The sequence below is a fragment of the Saccharomyces cerevisiae genome, chromosome VIII (assembly GCF_000146045.2).
Source record: "Saccharomyces cerevisiae S288C chromosome VIII, complete sequence".
Lineage (NCBI taxonomy): Eukaryota > Fungi > Ascomycota > Saccharomycetes > Saccharomycetales > Saccharomycetaceae > Saccharomyces > Saccharomyces cerevisiae.
Genome location: NC_001140.6, coordinates 167,564 through 194,963, shown reverse-complemented (window position 1 = coordinate 194,963; position 27,400 = coordinate 167,564). Strand labels below are relative to the sequence as shown.

Below are 27,400 nucleotides of genomic sequence, written 5' to 3'. Positions count from 1 at the left end.
CCATCTAATGATATAAATTTCATGGAACTTTTTTATTGCAAGTATTTTATTTAATTTTATTTTCATTTTTAATGATCGCGATTATTCTGTTGGAAATAACGTTCTGATGGAGATTGTTGGTTACGTTGCCACTCACGTAAGAAGTTCAAAGGATAATGGCAGAATTTTCAGCTGATCTATGTCTTTTTGACCTAGATGGTACCATAGTGAGTACAACAGTGGCCGCAGAGAAAGCATGGACCAAGTTGTGTTACGAATACGGTGTTGATCCTTCCGAGTTATTTAAGCATTCTCATGGTGCAAGAACACAAGAGGTTTTGAGAAGGTTTTTCCCTAAATTGGATGATACAGACAATAAAGGTGTTCTTGCTCTAGAAAAAGATATTGCCCATAGTTACTTGGACACAGTAAGCCTTATTCCTGGTGCAGAGAACTTACTGTTATCGTTAGATGTAGATACTGAGACTCAAAAAAAGTTACCTGAAAGGAAATGGGCTATCGTTACCTCTGGTTCTCCATATTTGGCATTTTCATGGTTCGAGACAATATTGAAAAATGTTGGAAAGCCCAAAGTTTTCATTACTGGGTTTGACGTGAAGAACGGTAAGCCTGATCCCGAGGGTTATTCAAGAGCTCGTGATTTATTGCGTCAAGATTTGCAATTAACTGGTAAACAGGATCTGAAGTATGTTGTCTTCGAAGATGCACCCGTGGGCATAAAGGCCGGCAAAGCAATGGGCGCCATTACTGTGGGTATAACATCCTCGTATGACAAGAGCGTTTTATTTGACGCAGGAGCAGATTATGTAGTCTGTGATTTGACACAGGTTTCCGTGGTTAAGAACAATGAAAACGGTATTGTCATCCAGGTAAACAACCCTTTGACAAGGGCCTGAGTAAACAAAAATGTGACAAAAGAACGAATATATATAGATGTAAAACATATGGACAAGCAAAAAGTCGAATTATGTATGTCATTTTAGGTACTGAAGAGGTAAGATTTTTTTTGAGTTTTTCTTCGAAGATGGTTGTGTGGTTATATGTTAATCTTCCTTAGCGCAAAACACTTCCATCAACTGTATTTCGTTGGAATGCTTTGTATTCAGTTTTGTATCATTATCTTTAATCACAATTGCGTCAGGATGTAAGAACTACGTAATGATCTTATTATTTCTCGTAGAGAATAGTTCCGTAGATTGAATACGCTCCGTCATTATTTTTAAATGTGGGGAAGGGGTAATTCTCGAGGATTTTTCAAAAACTTAAAATGCGCTGGCAACATCTTCTTTGGTGAAAACAAATGCTAAAAGGAGACTAAGAGTACTTTTTGTTATTCACTATAGTATTAGCCAACACGTTATCGATACATTTACTGCTATATACATAAAAAATTTACGTCAAAAAAATAAAAAAAAAAAATGCCACAATTTTCAGTAGATCTTTGTCTTTTTGACCTAGATGGGACTATTGTCAGCACAACAACTGCAGCGGAAAGTGCCTGGAAAAAATTATGCCGTCAGCATGGGGTTGATCCTGTTGAGTTATTCAAGCATTCCCATGGTGCAAGATCACAAGAAATGATGAAGAAATTTTTTCCAAAATTGGACAATACCGATAATAAAGGTGTTCTTGCGTTAGAAAAGGATATGGCAGATAATTATTTGGACACAGTAAGCCTTATCCCTGGTGCAGAGAATTTATTGTTATCGTTAGATGTAGATACTGAGACTCAAAAAAAGTTACCTGAAAGGAAATGGGCTATCGTTACCTCTGGTTCTCCATATTTGGCATTTTCATGGTTCGAGACAATATTGAAAAATGTTGGAAAGCCCAAAGTTTTCATTACTGGATTTGACGTGAAGAACGGTAAGCCTGATCCCGAGGGTTACTCAAGAGCTCGTGATTTATTGCGTCAAGATTTGCAATTAACTGGTAAACAGGATCTGAAGTATGTTGTCTTTGAAGATGCACCCGTGGGCATAAAGGCCGGCAAAGCAATGGGCGCAATTACTGTGGGTATAACATCCTCGTATGATAAGAGCGTTTTATTTGACGCAGGTGCAGATTATGTGGTCTGTGATTTGACACAGGTTTCCGTGGTTAAGAACAATGAGAACGGTATCGTTATCCAGGTAAACAACCCTTTGACGAGAGATTAAATAAATAAGGACATCGCAGAAGCACGAATATATAGATAAAATTGTATGTAAAAGCAAAAGTTGAACTGCGTATGATTTCTTATAGTGAGTATGAAATTTTTTTTTTTTTTGGTTATCTAACTTATTTTTCTTTGATACAGATCGTGTGGTTGAACAACCGCGCCGAAGGCTTGATCAGTGGGCTGATTACCAGACATCTTCTTGGTATCTACCTGAAGTCTTGAGCATCTTGATTAGCTCTGTTGCTTCATCAGTGGTAATGGATTTACCACGGGATAAGATGCCAACCAATGCGGTTGACACACCCTTGGCCATACCCTTTGCATCACCACAGACGTAGATAAATGCACCGTTGTTAATCATTTCAAATACTTGGTCTTCGTAATCCTTTAATTTATCTTGAACATAAACTTTTTTGGTGTTTGGCAACCTGGAATGGGCCACGACCATTTCGAACGAACCATCCAATTTTTTGGCGTATTCTGGCCATTCGTCCTGGTACAAGAAATCATCAGTGTTACGGGATCCATAAAACAGTATATGCTTACCTAGCGAAACGTTGTTACCGCCCTTCTTTTGTGATTCGAGGAACGCGACACGCTCTCTGATAAACCCACGGAATGGGGCAACACCGGTACCTGGACCGATCATGATAACTGGGGTGGAAGGGTTGGAAGGCAATCTGAAGTTAGAACGACGAACGTGGACGGGCAATTTGTAATTGGCGAAAAGTTTACGTGGGCCATTTAAATCGTAGTGAACAGGTAGGTTAGTTTCGGCAATGTTAACATTGTTTTGAGCCAATTGAATGTTTCTTAACAAGTTAGTCGTAACACCAACAACTGGAGGAGCATCAGGCAATTCTGGGTTAGGAAAGTTTTCCACAATGGAGGTGACATGGACGGTTTGCTTTTCAGACAGAGAAGAGGAAGAGATAGAGTAGTAACGAGGAGTCATTTGGGGAACTGATTCGACCAAGAATTGCATGGGTACGGTGTCCCATTTGGCGCCATCAGACAAATATTTCAGAGCATCTGCGATGTTGAAATATTTGGAGGTTATCTCGACGGCGAATTGGTCCTTGTCTTTCGAAAGCAGAGTCAATTTTTCCTTGACGTCAGCGTTGGGGGCGAACTGAATCAAAGATGAAAACAATTGTCTGGAGACAGGTCCTGTAATTTCCAAATAGTGTTTAATAGCAGCGCCAATAGTAGTTGGCGTTGGGAAGGGCACTTTGACGGTGGGATCCAGGGGCTTCAAGTCAAAAATGGTTTCAGGGTCCAGGTTGAATATGGATAAGAACTGTTCGACCTTTTCCAATGGGTTGGAAGGCCAAACAGCAAGATGGTCACCAGTGGAGTACTTGATGTTAGAGCCGGACAAGTCAAATTCAGAGTGGATGCAATTACGGTCATTGGAAGAGAACAGTTCGCGAGATTTCACGATGGGTGCAATATACGGTTGAGACAAATCGAAGGGACCCAATTGGATGCCGTCTGCGTTGCGGTTCAACTGATGCGAGGGCAAATAGTGAGCAGAGGGTTCACCAAGCGACATGGAGTCAGTGATTTCGTTCAACACAGTGTACTGGAATTGAGAGGTGAACTTGGCTTCCTGTTCGTCCAAATGCAGTTCGTCTTTCAAAACCTCCAGGATGGAGTCCTTCCAGGCCATGTAATCTTCGTCTGTAGTTCCTGCACCATCATCAGCTTCACCGAGCTTGCCTAGTCTGATAGCGCCCGCGGCGGAGAGATGCTTCTCGGCCTTCTTGGCGGCACCATTAAAGAATTCATAAGTAGAATTTCCCAGACCAAACATATTATACCTCAGGTTCGATAGTGCACCCGCTTCCGCATTACAAATAAAGTCTTCAAAGTTGACCGCCCCGTCGGGGAAGTCTCCTTCACCATATGTAGAGATAAAAATCGAGACTATGACGGGCACATCGTTTAGCGACTCAAAGTCGTAGTTCTCAACATCTGCGCACATCACGTTTAGGTTGAACTTGGCCACCAGCTCCTTGGAAAACTTTTTGGCGTAATCCTCGGCAGTCCCAGTCTGCGACGCATACAACACCAAGTAGTTCTTGTTGTTTTCGGTCACCACCTGAGCAATGTCTCTGTTGCCCGAGCTGACAGCTGTGATATCTCCGTCATCGGACATCAGCAGTTCCTTGATGGAGTTTCTCTTTACGTACAGTAGCACGGCAAGCACTAGCCCCGCCAGGACAGTGAAGTCGGTGTTGTCTATTCCAAACGGCATGATATGTGCGACAGTAGATCACTTGAAAACCGCGGTCGTTGTCTAGCGTAGCGGTGACCACTACAGGAACGCAAACTTAAGCTACATTGTTCACCATATTATACTATATATATAACCTCGCGCTGAGCTTTACAGGTGCGTTTGTCCTCGAAGAACGAAAAGCAGCCCGAAAAAAAAATGCAAAACGATAAAAGCTGGCTGGAGAACAATAGCGGGTTGACCGCTAAACGAGCACACACGTGATGTGTCGTGAACTGTGATCGTGGTAGTATGATGCTAGTATGTAGTGATGGCTGCATGGTACCAGCGGTGACGTTCGGTAGACTCTACTCTCCTTTGTTCCCCCGGTGTGCCATCTTTTGAGTTTTGCGTGCGTTATCTACTGGGAGCAAGGGTCTGGCTCGTACGCATAGAGGCTGAGGACGAACAGTGTGCGTTTGCAGGCGTGGATATAGAATACATAGCTATATAGATGGGTAGTGCGCATGGGAAAGTGCAATTGAGCGAAGGAAGGGGCAGGTGGACTGTAGATGTCGCCGCGTGATTTTATCGTTGTTTCTCTTCTTGTGTTTTCTTATGCGTTAGTATGCCAGTTTCGCGGTGTGATTCCCAAAGTGAAATTTTACTGGAAGAGCAAATCTTGTAAGTCGGCGCTCGAAAGCACAGTAGCAATCCATCATGGGAAAATCAGCGTATGTAAAGCTGGAGCGTCCTTCGTGGCGCATCGGAATTTCTTCAATTGAACTACCTGTTGCTAACAACAGTTTTTTTTTTCTCTCTTTTATGTATATAGCGTTATATTCGTGGAAAGAGCCACTCCCGCTACACTAACGGAACTGAAGGATGCTCTCTCGAATAGTATCCTGTCCGTGCGAGACCCTTGGTCGATAGACTTTCGGACGTACCGGTGCTCTATCAAGAACCTACCCGCGGATGTCTCCAAGCTCATGTACTCGATAACGTTCCACCACCATGGCCGGCAGACCGTGCTAATCAAGGACAACTCAGCGATGGTGACGACTGCCGCAGCGGCGGATATCCCTCCGGCGCTGGTGTTCAATGGCTCATCTACGGGCGTTCCTGAGTCCATAGACACTATTTTGTCGTCCAAGCTGTCCAACATCTGGATGCAGAGGCAGCTCATCAAGGGTGATGCCGGTGAGACGTTGATCTTGGACGGGCTCACCGTGCGACTCGTCAACCTCTTCTCCTCCACTGGGTTCAAGGGTCTCCTGATAGAACTGCAGGCGGACGAAGCGGGCGAGTTTGAGACCAAGATTGCAGGCATCGAAGGACACCTAGCTGAAATCCGGGCCAAGGAGTACAAAACCTCATCCGACTCGTTGGGGCCGGACACCAGCAACGAAATATGTGATTTGGCGTACCAGTATGTTCGTGCTCTGGAGCTGTGAGTTCTTACGAATGCTTTTTCTTTTTTTTTTTTTCTGTTTGTATATTGCGGTGTATACGTATAGATAGATAGTCTAAATAGTAATCTTCAACCTTATGTATCTCGGCTCATGCAGTGAGGAAATCCATGGATAAGCCCGGATTGTAGTCATCGTCGCTGTCGCTGTCGCTGTCGCTGGCGTCCTGTGTTTCCTTCTGTACAGGTTCTTCTGTCGGTTGAGAGTCCTCTTCAGCGTCTTCCTCCTCCCTTGCATTGTCAATAAACTTGTTCAGTGTACTCGTATGCTCAAGTGGGCGGGGTTCCTGGTGTAGCACCTCGTAGCCCTCTGGTAGGTCAGCCTCTGTCATGGCAACGAATATCGTGGGAAACTCGATCACTGTGGTGTTCTTCAACAATTCTCCGATGCATTTCTCATGTATAGCCAACTCCACCAGTTTTTTTGAATCCATTATATGCGTGGTGTTGTAAGGGAACGTTTTCGTGTAGAATTTGAGCCCACTCTTCTGTAGGATCTGTGTTCTTTCCTCTTTGGTCTCCGAACCGTCTTCGCCCTCTATGCAAGAGCTTGTTCCAGCCAAGCGATAGAATTCACAGCATTTTTGGAAAACGTTCTTGCCCATCCCTTGCACCAAAAAGTCTGTCTCTTTGATACGGTGGCTGACATGTTTGAAAAGCTCCTTTTTCTCACCCTTTTCCTGCATAGGACATAGAATCCACTCCACGCTCCATACAAATAGGTCCATCGTTTTGTCCCACTTGCTCCTGTTTTGCGATGATCGCTGCATCCCCTTGGGTAGCATCAAACAGTTCACCCCCCTCCTAATTATCCTCTGACACTCCGTGCTATCACGATCATCCTCATCTATATCGTATCTTCTCTTCTTGAAATTAGAGTTGTGGCCGCCCACAGGCCCCAGAACCCGCTTGTTCTTCATTCTAGCATCCATCTTTTGTACATGCACCATTCGCTTCAACTGCGTCAGATAGTTGTAGTCCCTCTGGACATAAGCATTTCGTTCGTGCTTGTCGTCGTCCGCCTGTTTCAACGCCTCACTCGATATATACTCCTTAGGATCATGTGTTTGACCTGAGCAATTGTCCCTTGTCTTGTGCTTCTTGGAACACTCCAAAGAGCAAGTTTGCACCAAACATCTTGGACACTTGTATTTGAACTCTTTTATTCCGCATACACCACACAACACCGCCATACTTGCAAATTGCCACACCCTTCCCTATTAACTGGACTCCTATTCCAGCTCATCTCATCGAATATGAACTTTGACATCCACTATTATTACCGCGAATTTTTTTTTTTTTCAATTTGTTACCCTGCCTTGGGTATCAAAAATTTCATCTCTAAAAGGGAGCGTGATAGATAAAGCAATCACACCTTAAACAATACATTTTTTTTTTTCCTGCAATCTCCAAAGTGTGCAAGGTATACAAAGCAGAATGGTATGTGCCATTACATTACGTGTCAACACTTCTGTCTCTAACAAGCGTTCTTACTAACATGAAAAACTTTTTTAAAACTGTGCTCTCTTGTTGGACTGGTACCTCGTGACAAAGGTATTGGTTTTTTCATTGTTGCTCAGAACTATGTAATATTCTCTTTAGTCCCAAAAAAACGGAATTGCCACCCTACTACAAGCTGAAAAGGAAGCCCACGAAATAGTATCAAAGGCTAGAAAGTACAGACAAGATAAGTTGAAGCAAGCCAAGACTGATGCAGCCAAGGAAATCGACTCATACAAAATTCAAAAAGACAAGGAATTGAAGGAGTTTGAACAAAAGAATGCCGGTGGTGTTGGTGAATTGGAAAAGAAAGCAGAGGCTGGTGTGCAAGGTGAATTAGCTGAGATTAAGAAAATTGCAGAGAAGAAAAAGGATGACGTTGTCAAAATTTTGATCGAGACTGTCATCAAGCCTTCTGCTGAAGTCCATATCAATGCCTTGTAATATTGCATTACATTCTAGTTTTCTAATCATATATCTTTTTATAATATAATACCAATAGAATAAAAATGTATAAACTGACATTGCATTCGGTCTTTACGACTCTCGCTTTATCCATTCAGCCTTTTTTTTTTTTTTTTTTTTTTCTCTATCTGCTAAACGAGTAGTAGTATAATCAAAAATGTGTTATTTAGTATATCGGTTGTAAAGGAGAAAGTATGGTCTCTCTATTTTTATTTTATTAACGAAAAATACTAAACGCCGATGGGGATTACTATATAATTATAATAGTATTTGCAGAATAGTAGAATTCTTTTCACAGTTCACGTTCAGTTTCTCCTCTGTTTTATCGAACGTTTATTCATCATGTCCAAGGTCTATCTGAATTCAGACATGATTAACCATTTGAACTCCACAGTTCAAGCTTACTTTAACTTATGGTTGGAGAAGCAAAACGCAATAATGCGTTCTCAACCCCAAATTATTCAAGATAACCAAAAACTGATAGGCATTACAACGCTAGTTGCCTCAATTTTCACTCTGTATGTTTTGGTCAAGATAATCTCCACCCCAGCAAAGTGTTCCTCGTCCTATAAGCCAGTCAAATTCTCCCTTCCTGCACCAGAGGCCGCTCAAAATAATTGGAAGGGCAAGAGGTCTGTTTCCACTAACATATGGAATCCTGAAGAACCAAACTTTATTCAATGTCATTGTCCCGCCACAGGTCAATATCTAGGTTCTTTTCCATCGAAAACGGAAGCTGACATAGATGAAATGGTTTCTAAGGCAGGCAAAGCTCAATCTACTTGGGGCAATTCTGATTTCTCAAGAAGATTGAGAGTTTTGGCTTCTTTGCATGATTATATTCTAAATAATCAAGATCTTATTGCGAGAGTAGCGTGCAGGGATTCAGGAAAGACAATGTTAGACGCATCGATGGGTGAAATCTTGGTTACTTTAGAAAAAATTCAATGGACTATAAAGCACGGCCAAAGAGCGTTGCAACCTTCGAGACGTCCGGGCCCCACTAATTTTTTCATGAAGTGGTATAAAGGTGCAGAAATCCGTTATGAACCACTGGGTGTGATCAGTTCTATCGTTTCCTGGAACTATCCATTCCATAACTTATTGGGTCCAATTATTGCAGCATTGTTCACAGGGAATGCCATTGTAGTAAAATGTTCAGAACAAGTTGTCTGGTCTTCGGAATTTTTCGTCGAGCTGATCCGCAAATGTTTGGAAGCTTGTGATGAAGATCCAGATTTGGTTCAGTTGTGCTATTGTTTACCTCCAACTGAAAATGATGATTCCGCAAATTATTTCACCTCTCATCCTGGTTTCAAACATATCACTTTTATTGGCAGTCAGCCCGTAGCGCACTATATTCTAAAATGCGCTGCCAAATCATTGACACCCGTAGTTGTGGAGCTTGGTGGTAAGGATGCGTTTATTGTCCTAGACTCAGCTAAGAATTTAGATGCTTTATCTTCTATCATCATGAGGGGTACTTTCCAATCATCCGGTCAAAATTGTATTGGTATTGAGAGGGTTATTGTCAGTAAGGAAAATTATGATGATTTAGTCAAGATTTTGAATGACCGTATGACTGCAAATCCACTACGCCAAGGGTCTGATATTGATCATTTAGAAAATGTTGATATGGGGGCAATGATATCTGACAACAGATTCGATGAACTAGAAGCTTTGGTTAAAGATGCTGTTGCAAAGGGAGCTCGTTTACTTCAAGGTGGTTCCCGCTTCAAACATCCAAAGTATCCACAAGGTCATTATTTCCAACCAACTCTTTTGGTGGATGTCACTCCAGAAATGAAAATAGCACAAAACGAAGTGTTTGGCCCAATTTTAGTCATGATGAAAGCTAAGAATACTGACCATTGTGTACAACTAGCCAACTCTGCGCCATTTGGTCTAGGTGGTTCTGTGTTTGGTGCGGATATCAAGGAATGCAATTACGTCGCAAATAGCCTACAAACTGGTAATGTAGCCATTAATGATTTTGCTACATTCTATGTTTGTCAATTACCATTTGGTGGTATCAATGGTTCAGGTTACGGTAAATTTGGTGGTGAAGAAGGTCTTTTGGGTTTGTGCAATGCCAAAAGTGTCTGTTTTGATACTTTGCCTTTTGTCTCCACTCAAATTCCAAAACCATTAGACTACCCTATTCGTAACAATGCTAAGGCTTGGAATTTTGTAAAGAGTTTCATCGTAGGAGCTTATACAAATTCCACATGGCAAAGAATAAAGTCACTGTTCTCTTTAGCTAAAGAAGCCAGCTAGTTTACTTTAGAGGAAGCAACAAACTTATCAATAATTTGGTATTTATTATTATATAAAATGAACTTTTTATGTACAAGATTTATGATTTTTTGATTCTATACACGTTACGAAATTCCTCATTTTACAATGCTTTTTTCAACTTTCTGGAATTGGTCATGAAGCTTGTTCACGTAATCCTTATGCAGTTTTTCCAAATCCCTCTCAGCTTTTCGAACGGCATCATCCTTTTTGAAACTTTTGAATTCCTTTAGAATACTGCCTCTGATAGTTCCTAATGAGTCTTTTAGCGATGACTGCTTATATTCTTCAAATACTCTCTTTAAGTCTTTAGCTACTTTTAACCGGGATTCTGTAGTTGGTGGTGGTAACGAAACTTTCAATTGCAAATCGTTATTTGGGACCCTTTCAGGAGTTAAATTCAGGTTCGCAGCAAGCACCCCACTGATCACAGTTTTCACATCTTTGGGGTCGAAAACTGTTATTAAAAGTGCATTTTTACCTTTCAAGGATGTGGTAGCAATATCTGTAAACTTTCTGTTATTTTTGAACACTAAACTATTGAATACCTTAGGATTAAAATTTCCCTGTTTTATCTCATTCATTTTCTGTTTTTGAATTTCTAAAGTTTTTTTGAATTGAGTTTCTGCCTTTTTCAGCAGTTCATTCACGTCAATTTCATCTTCTTCGACTTTCTCAGTAGGGGTAGAACTTTTTTTCTTCAAAATTATGAAAGATTGACTAAAAGAACGATTAAATAGACGAGGAACGGTGACTGGTCTACAATTTAATCTAGCTGTGGTTAAAATCATTATTTCTTGCTGTTATTTTTCTTGTCAGGGACTGCTCGCCAAAGTTTCCATCTTTAAGCTTACGAATGGACGTATTTAATAAATTGATGTTCTGTTTCCGGACGGGTCCTTATGCCAAAAACAGAATGAATATGCGGCGAATAAATAGCAACGTGAATAAGTAAGTCATGACAGAATATAGAACGGGAATTTGGACGGTTGGTTCAATGAATATTTTTAAACTATTTACCTAGATAAATTAAAATTGTAAAACTAAAAAAACCTAATGAAGTAATCAAAACCCTTTTTTCGATAATCTAACATTTACATGAGTTGATGGATGAAGTGACTGCATTCGCGGTTCTATTCCACAAAAATTTTTTTATTCATAATTCGATGGATATTTGAAATCAGTCAACTCGTAGAAGTTCTCCTTTGTGTTTCTAATACTGACAAATCTGCTTAAAATGTTTGGACCACCAGCCTTATCGTCGGTACCACTCATTCTTGCGCCACCAAACCATTGCTGAGAAACAACGGCACCAGTACACTTATCATTTATGTAGAAATTTCCTGCGCTAAACTTCAACTTCTCATCTGCGTATTCAATTGCTTTACGATCTTTGGCAAAAATAGCACCAGTTAAGGCGTATTGACTCGTATTATCGATAATATCACAGATTTCATTAAATTCAGTATCTGGATACTCGTAAACAGTTAATATAGGGCCAAAAAATTCTGTTGACATATATGGATGATCTGGTCTCTTGGCTTTTATGACTGTGGGTCCGACAAACCAACCTTGGCTTTTATCGTATTGTCCACCGTAAAGAATTTCCAACTCGGGGTCTTTCTTTGCATCTTCAATTACTTTAACTAATTTGTCGAAACTTTGTTCATGGATGACAGGACCCATAAATCCCCGCAAATTCCCACCAGAAATTGGACTTGCGGATGTGTTCATTGGGACAACATTCTGTGACTGCAATATGCCAAACATATCGGATAAGAATTCTTCACTTTTTGACTCTGGAAGATATAACCTGGAAGCGGCAGAGCACTTTTGGCCTTGGAACTCGAAAGTGCCTCTAATAGTAGAGAGTACTGCATGTGATATATTTGCACTTGGGTGAACTAGATGGAAATTTTTACCACCTGTCTCACCAATAATACGGGGGTAATCTCTGTACTTCCCTTCAACAACGCCACTTTGTATTTTGCCATACAAACTCTTAAAGACATTTGTAGAACCGGTAAAATGCAAGGCACCAAAATCTTTATCAGCTAATACCTGGTCAGTAACTTGAACTGGATCACCTGGAATGAAATTTATGACACCCTTTGGCAATCCCGCTTCTTCCAAAACAGTCATCAATAAGTAATTTGAAAGGGCAGCGGTTTGTGAAGGTTTCCAGACAACTGTATTACCCATCAAAGCTGGAGCCCCAATCAAGTTTGCAGCAATAGCAGTAAAGTTGAATGGTGAAACAGCATACACAAATCCCTCTAAAGGTCTGTATTCAGCTTTATTCCAAGTACCATCCGCTGACTCTACGGGTTGTTGAGCATACAAGTCTGATGCATACTTGACATAGTATCTAAAAAAGTCAGATAATTCCGTGATACAGTCGATTTCTGCCTGATACACATTTTTTCCCTGGCCCAGCATTGTAGCAGCTAACATGTCATAACGATACTTGGTGGAAATTAAGTCAGCGGCTTTCAAAAAAATTGCAGATCTGTCATAAAACGGTAGATTGTACCAATCCTTTTTGGCATCCTTGGCGGCTTTTACAGCATTCATGACATCTTTTTCCGTGGCTTGTGTGACGTTTGCCAGTACTTGTTGATGGTTCGCAGGGTTAGTCTGCGGGAAAAGCGCTCTTTCATTATTGTCATATATCCTTTCCCCATTGATGACCAGTGGCACTTCTAAAGAAGAACTTTTGAATTTCATCAAGGAAGCCCTCAGTAAGTCCCAGTCTTTTAAGTCTATGTTTCTAAATGGCTTAACAGGTTCATTTCTTATGTGCTTGGGGGGCTTGATGTGTCCCAGTTGTGAGAAAGATCTCTTGAAGTATATAGATTTGAGGCACCTTGCTGATAGCATAATTCCTGTGAATTTGAATTGGCCTTCTATACAATATAGATTATATTAACTTGTTTGTATTATTACATATTTTCCATGGATATACTTCTGGAGTAAAGTCAGCTGTCCTGTCACCCTTATATAGTAGGCCTATCCAATTTTTGTCGGCTTCGGAGTTGGCTTCCCGAGATGTCCGATGGCGTAGATAAGCATTGTTACTGTCCCAGATAGCACAATCTATTGCTTAAGTAGGTGTGAGTCCTCTCCAGATGCTGTCATAGATGAGTGTGTTTCTTCTGATGTCGGCGATTTCGGTGAAGATGGCAAGGGATATGTTTTGATGCCATTGCCATAGTAGCTCTTGGCTCTTACAAAACCCAGTAAGAAATTCGAACTGAAACACCAAGTTATCACACCACAAAAAATAACAAATAGTGTTTTCCAGTTTAATGGATCTATGAATGAGTTGATAATGTCTCCGAACAATTTTGCGCTCAACGTTGATCTTGCACGGAAAAAGATATCGTTATTTCTGTCCATACACTGTTTCCATATAGCACATTGTTCGCCCAGAGCCGGCAAGCCAGGCGTCTGGTTACAACGATTTGTGAGGTACTGCTCTTGACAAATTCTGGATTCGTACTGCAGTTCATGTTTTCTTTGTTCCCATGTGGATTTCAAGTCCTTTTGAAGCGCTATGATAAATGAGAGTATAAAACTAAAAATCACTACTGTAGTGATCGCATTGAGAAATAACTGTAAATATGACATTAGGGCATATGACGCTCTTGATGCCGGATGTGAATTGGGTGACCATGGTTTAGGCAACTTGAAAGCTTCATTTTGGTCGTAAAATTCATCTATTTTATTGTGATTTGGTTTAGTAAGAGAATAAGTTTTAATGCCGTCCTTATCTGAATAGAAGTAGTTGTGTGTATTGAATGAAACCTGAATTGGTTGATATTTTGATCTTGATCTTAATTCCCTCTTGATTATTTCCGAATCGAACGCATTTGCGTACTGGCTTGACTTGTGGTTGCCAAGTGATGATTTGATCTCATCTTCGACTTCTTCATTTCTGATTATGTCTTCACCCTCTGCGTTGTTATTCGAACTTTCATTGTCATCTTGATTGGCCGATGGTGGTAATGGCACAACACCTTCAACTTTAGTAGCTGCGGCCACACCTAAATCGGTCGGTGATAATAATGCCTTTATGACAGTTGAACGATGCGGTGAAACAATGTTCTCGACCTCTTCTACACTTTGGTCTTGGCTTTCATTCTTCTCTTGCTTTTGTCTTTCTTCTGGGGTAGCCTCGATTTCTTCCACCACGGCATTCTCAGTCGCTTCAGTATGAGTTTCGATTGGCTCGTTATTATATTCTTCTTCAAAACTTGTATCATCAACCTCATCTATTTCCATTCGGTCATCTTCTTCCTCATCAGCTTTAGCAGCACTAAAATCCAATGTATTTCGCAGAGGTGATGGGCTCGAGGGAAAATGGGGCATAAATCGGTTGATAAGCTGTGGTGACAAAGTTGGCCCCTGCTTAGATATACTTAGGTCGGAGAGGCCTCCTAACTCCTCGTCAACGTGTTCCATTCCGCTAGTGAAACTGTCTCTTATGCTCAAATTTTCAAAACTTTCCATATGGAAGATCCTATATAACGTTATAATACAACTACTCAATAAGCAAGTATTGCGATAAACAAGCGACTATTTGATGAGATGCTATACCTTTGATGAAATTAAGGGCCCAACTTGCTTTTGTATCTTCTATTGTCTTAGGGAATTTTGCTCTATTTCATCTAAAGTTTTTTTTTCTTTACTTTTTGTTTTCGCCAATACAGGCGTCGCAAAGTGCAGCAAGAATATTTAGCGAGTTATTTGCTTCCACTTAGATCGGTGAACAAGTTGAAATATTCATTGAATGTCATATCCTCTGTACCAAGAGTTTCCTTGTCAGTGATGTCCAAGGGAATAATTTTGCTTTTCAAGAAACGGTCCTGACTGCCACCGGTTTTAGTTTCAACATATAATGGCTGCGGAAACCTTTGCAAGTCATTTAAAAGCTTGCAACAGAGCTCGCGACCTTCTTTTTCCAAAAGTTTTCCCCTTCTTAAAACTAAGTACGAGCCACCATCTACACAAATGGTGGTTTTATCATCTTGAAGTATCTGGGCTCTTGTTAATGGGACATCCAACACGATCCAGTCGTGTTTCAAATCACTGTAACTCCAGATGAAGGGTTTGCATAATGAAAGGCATGTGTCTTTAGAAGCGTTTATTATTCGGTGAAGAAAAAGGTACCTTTCATCAGGTGAAGTATTCCGAACCGATAGAATTGGAGACCTATATATATGATAACACCACTGTATCAGATTGACCATATCTACGTCTTTTCCCCGGATTTGATTTGGTAATAGAAACAATTGCTTCATCAATTCTTTAGTGTGCTTGGATGAGTAAGCAAAGCTATCGATAATTCGTGAGGCTATCTTTTTCATTGAAAACACAATTTCATTTTGTGCCCCAAATGATCTATTGGCTTTTGGCAATAAGAGGGTTTCAATTCTTATGTATTTTTCCGTTTGATTTTCAAAAGTGGTTTGAAACTGTATAGGAGCTTCAGCTGAATTGTGACCTAGTGAGATTTCTAATGGTAGAGAAAGGTTTTTAGGGTTTAAGCTATATTTTGGGAAGTCCTTAACGACAATAGCGTTCTTTGCGGTCATTATCTTTGAATGACAATTGTAAATGGCATTATGGTCACGCAAGTTCAGGTACTTTTGAAAAGACATTGCGAATCTCTCATCATTGAATGAATCAAACTGAGAAACTGCCATTGACGAAGTTATTAATGGACTCATTTCGAGTATACCGATTTGATCCAATGAAGCTATAAAGAATTCATAGATTAACGATTGGTTTGCAAATTTTTCAAGCATTTTCTTGTAAAATTTTGTCGGACTTTTTGATAGTTGCAATTGTGAACTTTTGGATTCAAAATGGTGGTTTTGTCTCATGCTTTCACCACGTTCTCTTGACATAACTTTGCCGCCACCCTTAGTACATGGACCATTCAGGAATGAAACTATATGACAGTAGGCTGACAAACTGCACTGAGACGCCAGTACGGATGAAACGAACAGCGCTAATCCGGTGCAACGCTTGTCCCTTTTAGAACTGATATTCACTTTGTTTGCAATCTTGCATATTTCCCGTAGCAATTTTCTTAAAGAACCCTGAGTAGATTTATCAAACCAGTATGATTCTTGATTGATTTCTGAAATTTTTTTCTCGAAGTAACTGGCATTTAATTTATCAAGATTATATTTGGTCATAAATTCATTTATTGAAAATACAGCATCACGTCTGTGATTCACAGCATTGTGTAAAATCACATGACCTGATTGCTGAATAGTAATTATTGATAGTGGCTCTTGTTGTCTTGTGATGTAATTATTACATAGAATGGAAACTAAATAATTTAGCTCATGAGGATCGCAAATAGCGTCTATAATCATAATGGTCCGTCTTGAAAGTATTTCTTTCTTTGCAGAAGTCAATGTATAGGTGTTGGAAGGTACCAGTGGCAATTCAGCATTTGAGTTTGATTGGTTGCAGAATAGACAAGTCCAAACATTCTGTTCTCGTAGGGAACAAGCCATCGAATAATAGGCGCCACATTTGGTGCATTTTAGATTTTGGTCATAGTTCTGCGTCACAGCATCGCTGGAAAAGGGCTCATATAAGAAATTAGTTGGAGAACACATAGGCACTTCCTTGGCCAAATTTGGTGCTAGATTGCAGTATTGTACAAATACAGGATTCAGTACCTGATCACTATTTTTACTCTTGATATTTTTTTTCCTTAAAAAAAATCAGAAGACAATAATGATAGAAAAAAACTAGGAATTCTTGAATTCATATGCATGGAAGAAAAAGGAATACAGGGAACAGACTTTTCAAAGCGAACAAACAGACCTTAACCGATGGCCGATTTCTTATTGAGACCAATTAAGCAACGTCATAGAAACGAGGACAAGTACGTGTCGGTGGACGCTGCAGACGGATCGGTGTCTAAAATTGAGCCCATCGCAGATTTTGTAATTAAGACAAAACTATTATCCGCTAATGGGCCGGAAAAACTGCAAGATGGCAGGAAGGTGTTCATCAATGTTTGTCACTCTCCGTTAGTGCCCAAACCTGAGGTCGATTTTAATGCAAGGATAGTGTTCCCGCTCATCATCCAAAACGAATGGGAGATTCCTATTATTACATCCTGCTACCGCATGGACCATGACAAGAAGGGGCAGGAGTGCTATGTGTGGGATTGCTGCATAAATAGCGATTGCTCGCGCTGGATATGCGATGATATCCAACTGCGAGAGATACTGGTCGAATGGTGCTTGGAGTCATGTGAGATCCGAGATTCGGTGGTATTGTGCAGAGATCGCATTGCATTCCCCAAGATGAAGAAGAAGGGCGCTGAGCTTCCTGCACTAGAGGTATTGAATGATGAGTTACATCAAGATTACAAGGCAAAAATGCATAAAATCATAGAAGAGGAGGCCGGAGACCCGATGAGTATATTGAGAGGAAGGAATGACGATGGCGATGATAATAATGATCCCGACGATGGAACACTACCACCATTGTTCCCTATCGAGAACAAAATCTCCGGAGCCAAGATAGAGGAGATTGATAAGAACGAGATTGCTCACAGAAACCTGAAACAGGCACCTGCACCTGCACCTGCACCGCACGAGCAGCAGGAGGACGTGCCGGAATACGAGGTAAAGATGAAGAGGTTCAAAGGGGCCGCCTACAAGCTGCGAATTCTTATTGAGAACAAAGCTCCGAACTCGAAGCCGGACCGGTTCTCTCCGAGCTACAACTTCGCAGAGAATATTTTATACATTAACGGTAAGCTGAGCATACCTTTGCCGCGCGACATAGTCGTGAATGCAGCAGATATCAAGATTTTCCATATCCGCAAAGAACGCACACTATATATATATATATAAACTAACATTTCGAGTATTCTTTTGGTTTTTGTTGTGACTAATACGAACGAATATATAAAAGCGGGAAAAAGGAGAGAGATATGATGTGCATCTATAACAGAATTTTTTTTTTTTTTTTTAATCCGGTAAAAAAAAGGGAATATTCTCAAAATTGCGGAGGGAAAGCGATGTTTTCTCTATGTGCTACGTATTCACTCACACTGTAGCCCAAAACATCGTGAATCTTCTCACTGGGTAAGCCCTTGATCTTCGCAAGCTCCAGACTCGTATAATTGGAGCGGACGCATCCAACAGACTGAATCGGCTTCGAGATATCCAATTCGCCATTGGGTAACCGCTGGCCTATTTTGAGATCAACGCATTCAAGTTCGTGGAAGTTGTCTCGGACTTCGATCACGGCGTTTGGAGTCAGACTAGCCATATCCTTTGACAAAAGTTTATCATAGCTGTTCTCGTCGATGATAATGGCGCCCTTGGTAATGAGCCCGTGCAGAATCCAAAATTCCCTGTTCTTAAGCTTGTGTTTGTTGTCATTAGCTAAGAACTTGGTGTGCATGGGAACATCGTAGCGACGCAACTGTTCGAGCTCCGTATCCTGAAGATCGAGAAACTGCTGCTGTGTGCCGTTTCCGATATGGCGCGGAGGGCGGAAGTGATGCTGAATGTAGTCAACGATCTTCGGGACGTACTCTGGACGGTCGCTCTTCATCACAATAGTCTCGATACCGGCATTAGAGGCGAGGTCGGCGGCTATGAGTTTGGTGCGCATTCCGCCCGTGCCAACCTCGGAGCCTGAACCACTGGAAGTGTTGACGCCCGGAAGGCCCTCTGATAGCTCTGGCACGAGAACAATAGGACGAGCATCCGGATTAGTGCGCGGATTGTCTGTATATAGGCAGTCCACATCTGTGAGCAAGAACAGGAAATCCGCCCCTACAAGAGCAGCGGTAATGGCAGAAAGCGTGTCGTTATCGCCGAACTCGATCTCGCTAATGGATAGCGTATCGTTTTCGTTGACTATAGGGATGACACCCATGGCCAGCAGTTCGTTGATTGTATTGCGTGCGTTATTGTACTGGTTCCAACGCAGTATATCGTTACGCGTGAGCAGGATCTGCGCTGTTTGCTCGCCATACTGGGAAAACAGCATGTTCCAGCGCGCGATGAGACGGCCTTGTCCGACAGCGGCAATCGCTTGCACTTCAGACAACTGCTTAGGCTTGTGCGGAATGTTGAGAGCGTCCAAACCAACGGCAATGCCGCCGCTGGATACGATGATCACTTTGTGGCCCATGCGCTTAAGATTCGTCACGGTCTCGACGATTAACGTCATGATGGACAACTTTGGCTCTTTTGTGCTCTCGTCGACGAGCGACGAACTGCCCAGCTTGATAACGATAGTATAAGCTTTTGTCATTACACCCTTCGATATGCCTTTTCTCTTCCTTTTGACGAACAAAATCAAAAACAAAAAAAGTGGTAATGAATAATCATATGCACGATGCACACTCTATATATATATAAATGAATGTATGCACGAATGTGTATGTGTATGCATACATAAAAGCACATGAAGGGCAGCAAACTTTTTCAAATGCAAAAATGCATGCCCGTTTGGTGCCGTACGGGCACGTGTATTATTTTGCCGGTGGCATGCCACATGGCGAAACCCTTAAAATTACCAACATAATTGGCTAGAAGACTGGGTGTGATGCGGGGGTGGGGGTGTGCATCTCCCCTATACGTCATTCGACCCTGAAGGAGTTTCATGATGTATGGGTCTCAGCATTGCGCTTGCGTGCCGCTCCGAGAATACGGCGTCTATCACCATGAAAAACGGCGTATCCTTGACACACACTCATCATTACCAACGCGCTAGTTATACCCAACCATAAGCCGCCTACACCCAGATGATACAGGAATGCTAACACATATGCCATGGGCACACCTAGGCAGTAGAATGCGACTAGGTTGATGTACCCACCTATTTTTTTGTCTCCCTTGACCACGTAGGCATCCGGCGGTGGACGCATTAAAGGCATCGAATAATTGCATGAACGCAAGAAGAGGTAGTGTGTCCACGACCATCTTCACTACAGCGCTCTCAGTAGAAAATAGACTTGCGATTTGTTCCTTATAACGGCAGATAACGAACATGTTCATTGAGGAGCACACAAAGGACAACAATAAGGACACGCGGCACGTGATCATGCAGCTGTCGTATAGCGACGCGCCGATAAAATTGGCTACACGTGTACTGGTAGAAACGGAGATAGAGAAAGGCACTTGGTATGCAAGAGACGCAATCGTAGCCACAATCGACTGAGCGCCCAAGGCATCGGTGCCCAGATGGGAAGCGAAAATTGTCAACACTTCAAAGCCGAGGAACTCTGCCTCCACCATCACCACGCCGGGAATAGCTAGGTTAATCATCTTACGCCAGTTCTTAAATGCTTGTTCCTTAGGGATGATACCATTCCAGCATTTGAGTGGTCTCTCCTTGTGCTTGGTGGTCATTGCGTATATTAGTAATCCGAGCGTCATCAACCAGTAGTTGATCACAACCGATAATGGCGCACCAAGGTACCCAATCCCAATCTTGTCATTCCAAACAAGTAAGTAGTTCATCAATGCGTTCAAGGGTGCGCACACAAAGAGCACGATTGTGGATGCATGGAATATACCTTGACATTGTAGGAACCTCTTACCACATTCAAAAAGGATGAATCCTGGCACACCGAATGCGGTTACACGTAGATAGTTAGCCGCTAGCGCGCATAGTTCTCTCTCCGGAATCATTAGTGCTAGGATCTTTTCCGACCAAACAAACCAAACATACATCATTGGCAAGAACGCCAAGATGGTGATCACAGCACATCTCTGCACTAGCACACCCACCAAGTGGTAGTTTTTGGCACCGTATGCCTGCGCACACAGTGTGTCCAGACATGTACACAGACCTTGAATAGCAGCAAGACCCGTGATGTTAGCAGTCATAGAACCGAGTGTAACACCACCTAGCTCTTTCGTCCCTAAATGTGAGACGGAGAAAATAGATGCTAGTGACAACGAATTTTGCAAGATAAAGGTGAAGATTAGCGGCAACGCATTCATCGTGATCACTTGCGTTTCTCTCTTAAAAGTTGTGCTGATTTTCTGACCACTCTCGATCGCGCTCTCCCACGTATTTGCAATCTCAGCTGGTCTTTCTTCCTCGTCCGGTCCAATTGCTTGGCCATGTCCGTGACTTTCTATATCTCCCCCACCGTTGCCGTGTTGAGAGAGCAGTTTGTTGTCTATTAGCAGGTCCCGTTCTTCGTCAAGCAACCGCTTACGGTCGTGAGAGTCATAACCTTGTTGCCACGCTTCTTGTTGCAATGTCCGCGAATTGTTGGCATCTAACAACGAATGGTATTCACCTTCCCTCTCCGTCTCATCGTCATTGCCGGTATAGGAAGGTTCTTCTTCACTACCCTCTTGCTCTTCGCCCTCAATTAAGTTTTCTTCTGACTCCTGTGGGATGTAGTCTGCAGGCGTGAAAAGCCCTGCCTTCCCGACACTGGTGGAGTAGATAATCGATGATCTTCTGTCGTTGGTGGTATGACTAAATTGTTTAGACATAGTCTTCTTTCGTCTTCTTCTTCTATCTTCTTCACCGCTAACACAGACCCTTGACAAATCTGAAAAAGTACTTTTTAAGCCGGTCTATCTTCCCTTACCGGATTTATTTCTTTTGCCAGGGTTCTTTACTATTTTGTAGTTATCATAAATTTTTTTTTTCTTTTTAAGTTGCCGTGCTCTTCTATTTTTTTAGTCTTTTTTTTTTTTATTATTTTTTTTTTTTTCATTTTCCCTATAACGGGGCTAACCCGAATGCGCATGCATTATTCCGATATTATTACGTCAAAGAATATGTAAATAAACATCATCTCGAACAATAAGCAGAGGAGAACAAGCTCAAAAGTCGAGAGATTTGTTCTTATAAGACATCCCGATGTTCAGGTCGCATGCCTCCGGTAACAAGAAGCAATGGTCTAAAAGATCCTCAAATGGTAGCACACCTGCTGCTTCGGCATCTGGCTCTCACGCATACAGGCAACAAACGTTGTCTTCGTTCTTTATGGGTTGCGGCAAAAAATCTGCTGCTGCTTCAAAAAACAGCACGACAATAATTGATTTGGAAAGCGGTGACGAAGGTAACCGTAATATAACAGCACCTCCTAGGCCAAGATTAATACGGAATAATTCGTCTTCCTTATTCTCGCAGAGTCAAGGTTCGTTTGGAGATGATGATCCCGACGCAGAATTCAAAAAATTGGTAGATGTGCCGAGACTCAATAGCTATAAAAAGTCTAGCAGATCGCTGTCGATGACCAGCTCTCTTCATAAGACTGCCTCTGCGTCCACGACTCAGAAAACATACCATTTTGATGAGGATGAGACTTTGCGAGAGGTTACTAGCGTGAAATCCAATTCTAGACAATTATCGTTCACTAGTACAATTAATATTGAAGATTCTAGCATGAAACTTTCTACTGATTCAGAAAGACCAGCCAAGAGGTCTAAACCTTCTATGGAGTTTCAAGGTTTAAAGCTCACAGTACCAAAGAAAATAAAACCACTGCTAAGAAAGACAGTATCAAATATGGACTCAATGAACCACCGAAGTGCGTCTTCGCCAGTGGTACTTACAATGGAGCAAGAGAGAGTGGTTAATTTAATCGTCAAAAAAAGAACAAATGTCTTTTACACCGGTAGTGCGGGTACAGGTAAGTCGGTCATTTTGCAAACGATCATAAGACAATTGAGCTCTTTGTATGGGAAAGAATCAATTGCAATTACCGCCTCAACTGGGCTAGCGGCAGTGACTATTGGTGGTTCCACATTGCATAAGTGGTCTGGTATAGGAATCGGGAACAAAACTATCGACCAATTGGTGAAAAAAATACAATCACAAAAGGACTTATTGGCCGCATGGAGGTATACAAAAGTTTTGATAATTGATGAAATTTCTATGGTCGATGGTAATCTGTTGGATAAATTAGAGCAAATCGCAAGGAGAATTCGGAAGAACGACGATCCCTTTGGTGGTATTCAATTGGTCCTGACAGGCGATTTTTTTCAACTACCACCAGTTGCTAAGAAGGACGAGCATAACGTTGTGAAATTTTGTTTTGAAAGTGAAATGTGGAAACGGTGCATTCAAAAAACGATTTTACTGACAAAGGTTTTCAGACAACAGGATAACAAACTAATTGATATTCTAAATGCCATAAGATACGGAGAGCTGACTGTCGACATTGCTAAAACAATAAGGAACCTAAATAGGGATATAGACTATGCCGATGGAATTGCTCCTACAGAACTGTATGCCACAAGAAGAGAAGTTGAACTATCCAACGTAAAGAAATTACAGTCTCTACCTGGTGATTTATATGAGTTTAAAGCTGTAGATAACGCGCCCGAGAGATACCAAGCGATACTAGATTCTTCATTAATGGTGGAAAAAGTTGTCGCATTGAAGGAAGATGCACAGGTAATGATGTTGAAAAATAAGCCTGATGTAGAATTAGTTAATGGATCATTGGGAAAAGTTTTGTTTTTTGTTACAGAATCGCTGGTGGTGAAAATGAAGGAAATTTACAAGATTGTGGATGACGAAGTTGTCATGGACATGAGATTAGTGAGTCGGGTCATTGGTAATCCCTTGTTAAAGGAATCAAAGGAGTTTCGTCAAGATTTGAATGCCAGGCCATTAGCTAGATTGGAACGTTTGAAAATCTTGATAAACTATGCAGTTAAGATCTCTCCGCATAAGGAAAAATTCCCCTATGTGAGGTGGACAGTGGGTAAAAACAAGTACATACATGAGCTCATGGTCCCAGAGCGCTTTCCCATTGATATTCCCAGAGAAAATGTCGGGTTAGAAAGAACTCAGATTCCATTAATGCTATGCTGGGCACTGTCCATTCATAAGGCACAGGGTCAAACTATTCAAAGACTAAAGGTCGACTTGAGGAGAATTTTCGAAGCCGGCCAAGTTTATGTTGCACTGTCAAGAGCGGTAACTATGGACACCTTACAGGTCCTAAACTTTGATCCAGGAAAGATTCGCACCAATGAAAGAGTAAAAGATTTCTATAAACGTTTAGAAACTTTGAAATGACTTGCAACGAATAAATGCATATACTCTAGTTGAAGTTTTCTTTTCTTGTTCTATACAGGTTCGAATACTTGTGAGCCTATCTGTATAATTTAACAGAATCCCGAAATATTCATCTAGAAGCCATCTATTTAGCTAAGCCTACGTATGCGGCGATTTTTATATTATCTTTTTTTTTTTTTATAGAAGACTGCGAAATGTTGGCAGAATGGAAAGTTTCAGTGTTAAAAATAGAAACTGAAAAAGGAGATCTAGCCAGGAATATATCGAAAAAAAAAGTGAGGGAAATCAGATCCTACACAAATATTTAGATTTAATTGAAGACCCTGGTCTGCCAGATATATATATATATTAGACGAACTGTGCATTCAGTCAGCAAATCTAGGCCACAGATTTTCTTATTGAAGCTATCAAAATAGTAGAAATAATTGAAGGGCGTGTATAACAATTCTGGGAGATGGCTGATAAGATAGAGAGGCATACTTTCAAGGTCTTCAATCAAGATTTCAGTGTAGATAAGAGGTTTCAACTTATCAAAGAAATAGGGCATGGAGCATACGGCATAGTGTGTTCAGCGCGGTTTGCAGAAGCTGCCGAAGATACCACAGTTGCCATCAAGAAAGTGACAAACGTTTTTTCGAAGACCTTACTATGTAAAAGATCCCTACGTGAGCTAAAGCTTTTGAGACATTTCAGAGGCCACAAAAATATTACATGTCTTTATGATATGGATATTGTTTTTTATCCAGACGGGTCTATCAATGGACTATATCTTTATGAGGAACTTATGGAATGTGATATGCACCAAATCATCAAATCCGGTCAACCTTTGACGGATGCTCACTATCAAAGTTTCACATACCAAATATTATGTGGTTTAAAGTATATTCATTCTGCAGATGTCTTGCATCGTGATTTGAAGCCCGGCAATTTGCTTGTCAATGCAGATTGTCAATTGAAAATCTGTGATTTTGGGTTAGCTAGAGGTTATTCGGAGAATCCTGTCGAAAACAGTCAATTTTTGACGGAGTACGTGGCCACTAGATGGTATAGAGCTCCGGAAATAATGTTGAGTTACCAAGGATATACCAAGGCGATTGACGTATGGTCAGCTGGCTGTATTTTAGCGGAGTTTCTTGGTGGAAAGCCAATCTTCAAAGGAAAGGATTACGTTAATCAATTGAATCAAATATTACAAGTTTTAGGGACACCCCCAGACGAAACTTTAAGAAGGATTGGTTCTAAAAATGTTCAGGACTACATACATCAATTAGGTTTCATTCCAAAAGTACCTTTTGTCAATTTATACCCAAATGCCAATTCACAAGCATTAGACTTATTGGAGCAAATGCTCGCGTTTGACCCTCAAAAGAGAATTACCGTGGATGAGGCCCTGGAGCATCCTTACTTGTCTATATGGCATGATCCAGCTGACGAACCTGTGTGTAGTGAAAAATTCGAATTTAGTTTTGAATCGGTTAATGATATGGAGGACTTAAAACAAATGGTTATACAAGAAGTGCAAGATTTCAGGCTGTTTGTGAGACAACCGCTATTAGAAGAGCAAAGGCAATTACAATTACAGCAGCAGCAACAGCAGCAGCAACAGCAACAGCAACAGCAACAGCAGCCTTCAGATGTGGATAATGGCAACGCCGCAGCGAGTGAAGAAAATTATCCAAAACAGATGGCCACGTCTAATTCTGTTGCGCCACAACAAGAATCATTTGGTATTCACTCCCAAAATTTGCCAAGGCATGATGCAGATTTCCCACCTCGACCTCAAGAGAGTATGATGGAGATGAGACCTGCCACTGGAAATACCGCAGATATTCCGCCTCAGAATGATAACGGCACGCTTCTAGACCTTGAAAAAGAGCTGGAGTTTGGATTAGATAGAAAATATTTTTAGGACAAAAAACTATAAGTAACCGGGGAAGTATAGAATCACCATAGATGTAAGCTTACAGACAATGTGTATATATGATGTATATGAACGTATACAAATATATATATATATACGTGCTCTTGTTGTAGCTCGTATATCAAATTCCTCCTCCGACGCTTATCTTAATCGTACTCCGCGGAAGTTTGTTATCGCCTCTTGAATTCTTTCTTTTCGTTCATTTATGATTAGTCATCTATAGACAATATTCATTATTTAAGCACCTAGAATACTAAACTAAATGTCTAAATATGACACAAGGAAGATAAGATAAAAAAAACCAAGCGCTTAGAATATGACTTTAATGGTACCTTTCAAACAAGTTGATGTATTCACTGAGAAGCCCTTTATGGGAAATCCAGTAGCAGTAATAAACTTCTTGGAAATTGATGAAAATGAAGTCAGTCAAGAAGAATTGCAGGCAATTGCCAACTGGACAAACTTATCAGAAACAACGTTTTTATTTAAACCATCTGATAAAAAGTATGATTACAAGTTGAGGATCTTTACTCCAAGAAGTGAATTGCCATTTGCTGGTCACCCAACCATTGGTTCATGTAAGGCTTTCCTTGAGTTCACCAAAAACACCACTGCGACTTCTCTCGTCCAGGAATGTAAAATAGGCGCTGTTCCAATAACAATTAATGAGGGACTAATTAGCTTCAAAGCTCCGATGGCTGATTACGAAAGTATATCGAGTGAGATGATTGCTGATTATGAAAAAGCGATTGGTTTGAAATTCATAAAGCCTCCTGCTCTTTTACATACTGGGCCAGAGTGGATCGTGGCGCTAGTAGAAGATGCAGAAACTTGCTTCAATGCAAACCCAAATTTTGCTATGCTTGCACACCAGACAAAACAGAATGACCATGTGGGAATTATCCTAGCGGGCCCTAAAAAGGAAGCCGCCATCAAAAACTCCTACGAAATGAGGGCGTTTGCTCCGGTGATAAACGTTTATGAAGATCCTGTTTGTGGTAGTGGTTCTGTAGCCCTTGCAAGATATTTGCAAGAAGTTTATAAGTTTGAGAAAACCACGGATATTACCATTTCTGAGGGTGGAAGGTTAAAAAGAAATGGCCTAATGTTAGCTTCAATTAAGAAAGAAGCTGATAATAGCACTTCCTACTATATAGCAGGTCATGCCACTACCGTTATTGATGGTAAGATCAAAGTTTAGGATTCTAAACGCATAGTTGTAAGGTTGATGTATATATATATATATATATGTATATATTAATTACAATAATATGCTCCCGCCCAAATTTTTCTCCTTCAATACCGCCGGAGGCG

The 27,400-nt window shown here is 41.1% G+C and overlaps 17 protein-coding genes across 17 annotated transcripts, besides 1 other annotated feature; 9 read left to right on the top strand and 8 right to left on the bottom strand.

Moving 5' to 3' along the window:
• Positions 1–155: 155 nt before the first annotated feature.
• On the top strand, positions 156–896 carry DOG1 (2-deoxyglucose-6-phosphatase; the record flags this gene model as incomplete). Its single annotated transcript, NM_001179174.1, has 1 exon — positions 156–896. The coding sequence occupies one exon, from the start codon at positions 156–158 to the stop codon at positions 894–896; it is 741 nt and encodes a 246-aa protein (NP_011910.1).
• A 522-nt stretch (positions 897–1,418) lies between these two features.
• On the top strand, positions 1,419–2,159 carry DOG2 (2-deoxyglucose-6-phosphatase; the record flags this gene model as incomplete). The annotated part of the gene is made up of 1 exon (NM_001179173.1): positions 1,419–2,159. The coding sequence occupies one exon, from the start codon at positions 1,419–1,421 to the stop codon at positions 2,157–2,159; it is 741 nt and encodes a 246-aa protein (NP_011909.1).
• A 186-nt stretch (positions 2,160–2,345) lies between these two features.
• On the bottom strand, positions 2,346–4,421 carry NCP1 (NADPH--hemoprotein reductase; the record flags this gene model as incomplete). Its single annotated transcript, NM_001179172.1, has 1 exon — positions 2,346–4,421. The coding sequence occupies one exon, from the start codon at positions 4,419–4,421 to the stop codon at positions 2,346–2,348; it is 2,076 nt and encodes a 691-aa protein (NP_011908.1).
• Positions 4,422–5,099: 678 nt separating this feature from the next.
• Positions 5,100–5,833, top strand: SRB2 (Srb2p; the record flags this gene model as incomplete). The annotated part of the gene is made up of 2 exons (NM_001179171.1): positions 5,100–5,113; positions 5,215–5,833. The coding sequence occupies 2 exons, from the start codon at positions 5,100–5,102 to the stop codon at positions 5,831–5,833; spliced, it is 633 nt and encodes a 210-aa protein (NP_011907.1).
• A 106-nt stretch (positions 5,834–5,939) lies between these two features.
• Positions 5,940–7,040, bottom strand: BCD1 (Bcd1p; the record flags this gene model as incomplete). Its single annotated transcript, NM_001179170.1, has 1 exon — positions 5,940–7,040. The coding sequence occupies one exon, from the start codon at positions 7,038–7,040 to the stop codon at positions 5,940–5,942; it is 1,101 nt and encodes a 366-aa protein (NP_011906.1).
• Positions 7,041–7,284: 244 nt separating this feature from the next.
• Positions 7,285–7,791, top strand: VMA10 (H(+)-transporting V1 sector ATPase subunit G; the record flags this gene model as incomplete). The annotated part of the gene is made up of 2 exons (NM_001180027.1): positions 7,285–7,287; positions 7,450–7,791. 2 exons carry the CDS (start codon positions 7,285–7,287, stop codon positions 7,789–7,791), a joined length of 345 nt encoding a protein of 114 aa, NP_011905.1.
• A 363-nt stretch (positions 7,792–8,154) lies between these two features.
• On the top strand, positions 8,155–10,089 carry MSC7 (meiotic recombination directing protein; the record flags this gene model as incomplete). The annotated part of the gene is made up of 1 exon (NM_001179169.1): positions 8,155–10,089. One exon carries the CDS (start codon positions 8,155–8,157, stop codon positions 10,087–10,089), a length of 1,935 nt encoding a protein of 644 aa, NP_011904.1.
• A 116-nt stretch (positions 10,090–10,205) lies between these two features.
• Positions 10,206–10,898, bottom strand: RRF1 (Rrf1p; the record flags this gene model as incomplete). Its single annotated transcript, NM_001179168.1, has 1 exon — positions 10,206–10,898. One exon carries the CDS (start codon positions 10,896–10,898, stop codon positions 10,206–10,208), a length of 693 nt encoding a protein of 230 aa, NP_011903.1.
• Positions 10,899–11,259: 361 nt separating this feature from the next.
• Positions 11,260–12,987, bottom strand: PUT2 (1-pyrroline-5-carboxylate dehydrogenase; the record flags this gene model as incomplete). Its single annotated transcript, NM_001179167.1, has 1 exon — positions 11,260–12,987. One exon carries the CDS (start codon positions 12,985–12,987, stop codon positions 11,260–11,262), a length of 1,728 nt encoding a protein of 575 aa, NP_011902.1.
• A 216-nt stretch (positions 12,988–13,203) lies between these two features.
• On the bottom strand, positions 13,204–14,619 carry BRL1 (Brl1p; the record flags this gene model as incomplete). Its single annotated transcript, NM_001179166.1, has 1 exon — positions 13,204–14,619. One exon carries the CDS (start codon positions 14,617–14,619, stop codon positions 13,204–13,206), a length of 1,416 nt encoding a protein of 471 aa, NP_011901.1.
• Positions 14,620–14,852: 233 nt separating this feature from the next.
• NEL1 (GTPase-activating protein NEL1) lies at positions 14,853–16,745 on the bottom strand (the record flags this gene model as incomplete). The annotated part of the gene is made up of 1 exon (NM_001179165.1): positions 14,853–16,745. The coding sequence occupies one exon, from the start codon at positions 16,743–16,745 to the stop codon at positions 14,853–14,855; it is 1,893 nt and encodes a 630-aa protein (NP_011900.1).
• A 219-nt stretch (positions 16,746–16,964) lies between these two features.
• Positions 16,965–17,999, top strand: PIH1 (Pih1p; the record flags this gene model as incomplete). The annotated part of the gene is made up of 1 exon (NM_001179164.1): positions 16,965–17,999. The coding sequence occupies one exon, from the start codon at positions 16,965–16,967 to the stop codon at positions 17,997–17,999; it is 1,035 nt and encodes a 344-aa protein (NP_011899.1).
• Positions 18,000–18,144: 145 nt separating this feature from the next.
• Positions 18,145–19,416, bottom strand: YHR033W (putative glutamate 5-kinase; the record flags this gene model as incomplete). The annotated part of the gene is made up of 1 exon (NM_001179163.1): positions 18,145–19,416. One exon carries the CDS (start codon positions 19,414–19,416, stop codon positions 18,145–18,147), a length of 1,272 nt encoding a protein of 423 aa, NP_011898.1.
• A 458-nt stretch (positions 19,417–19,874) lies between these two features.
• On the bottom strand, positions 19,875–21,620 carry ERC1 (Erc1p; the record flags this gene model as incomplete). Its single annotated transcript, NM_001179162.1, has 1 exon — positions 19,875–21,620. The coding sequence occupies one exon, from the start codon at positions 21,618–21,620 to the stop codon at positions 19,875–19,877; it is 1,746 nt and encodes a 581-aa protein (NP_011897.1).
• Positions 21,621–21,993: 373 nt separating this feature from the next.
• RRM3 (DNA helicase) lies at positions 21,994–24,165 on the top strand (the record flags this gene model as incomplete). Its single annotated transcript, NM_001179161.1, has 1 exon — positions 21,994–24,165. The coding sequence occupies one exon, from the start codon at positions 21,994–21,996 to the stop codon at positions 24,163–24,165; it is 2,172 nt and encodes a 723-aa protein (NP_011896.1).
• A 454-nt stretch (positions 24,166–24,619) lies between these two features.
• Positions 24,620–26,074, top strand: SLT2 (mitogen-activated serine/threonine-protein kinase SLT2; the record flags this gene model as incomplete). The annotated part of the gene is made up of 1 exon (NM_001179160.1): positions 24,620–26,074. One exon carries the CDS (start codon positions 24,620–24,622, stop codon positions 26,072–26,074), a length of 1,455 nt encoding a protein of 484 aa, NP_011895.1.
• Positions 26,075–26,240: 166 nt separating this feature from the next.
• Positions 26,241–26,415: an origin of replication (ARS809; Autonomously Replicating Sequence).
• Positions 26,403–27,287, top strand: YHI9 (Yhi9p; the record flags this gene model as incomplete). Its single annotated transcript, NM_001179159.1, has 1 exon — positions 26,403–27,287. One exon carries the CDS (start codon positions 26,403–26,405, stop codon positions 27,285–27,287), a length of 885 nt encoding a protein of 294 aa, NP_011894.1.
• Between the last annotated feature and the right edge of the window lie 113 nt (positions 27,288–27,400).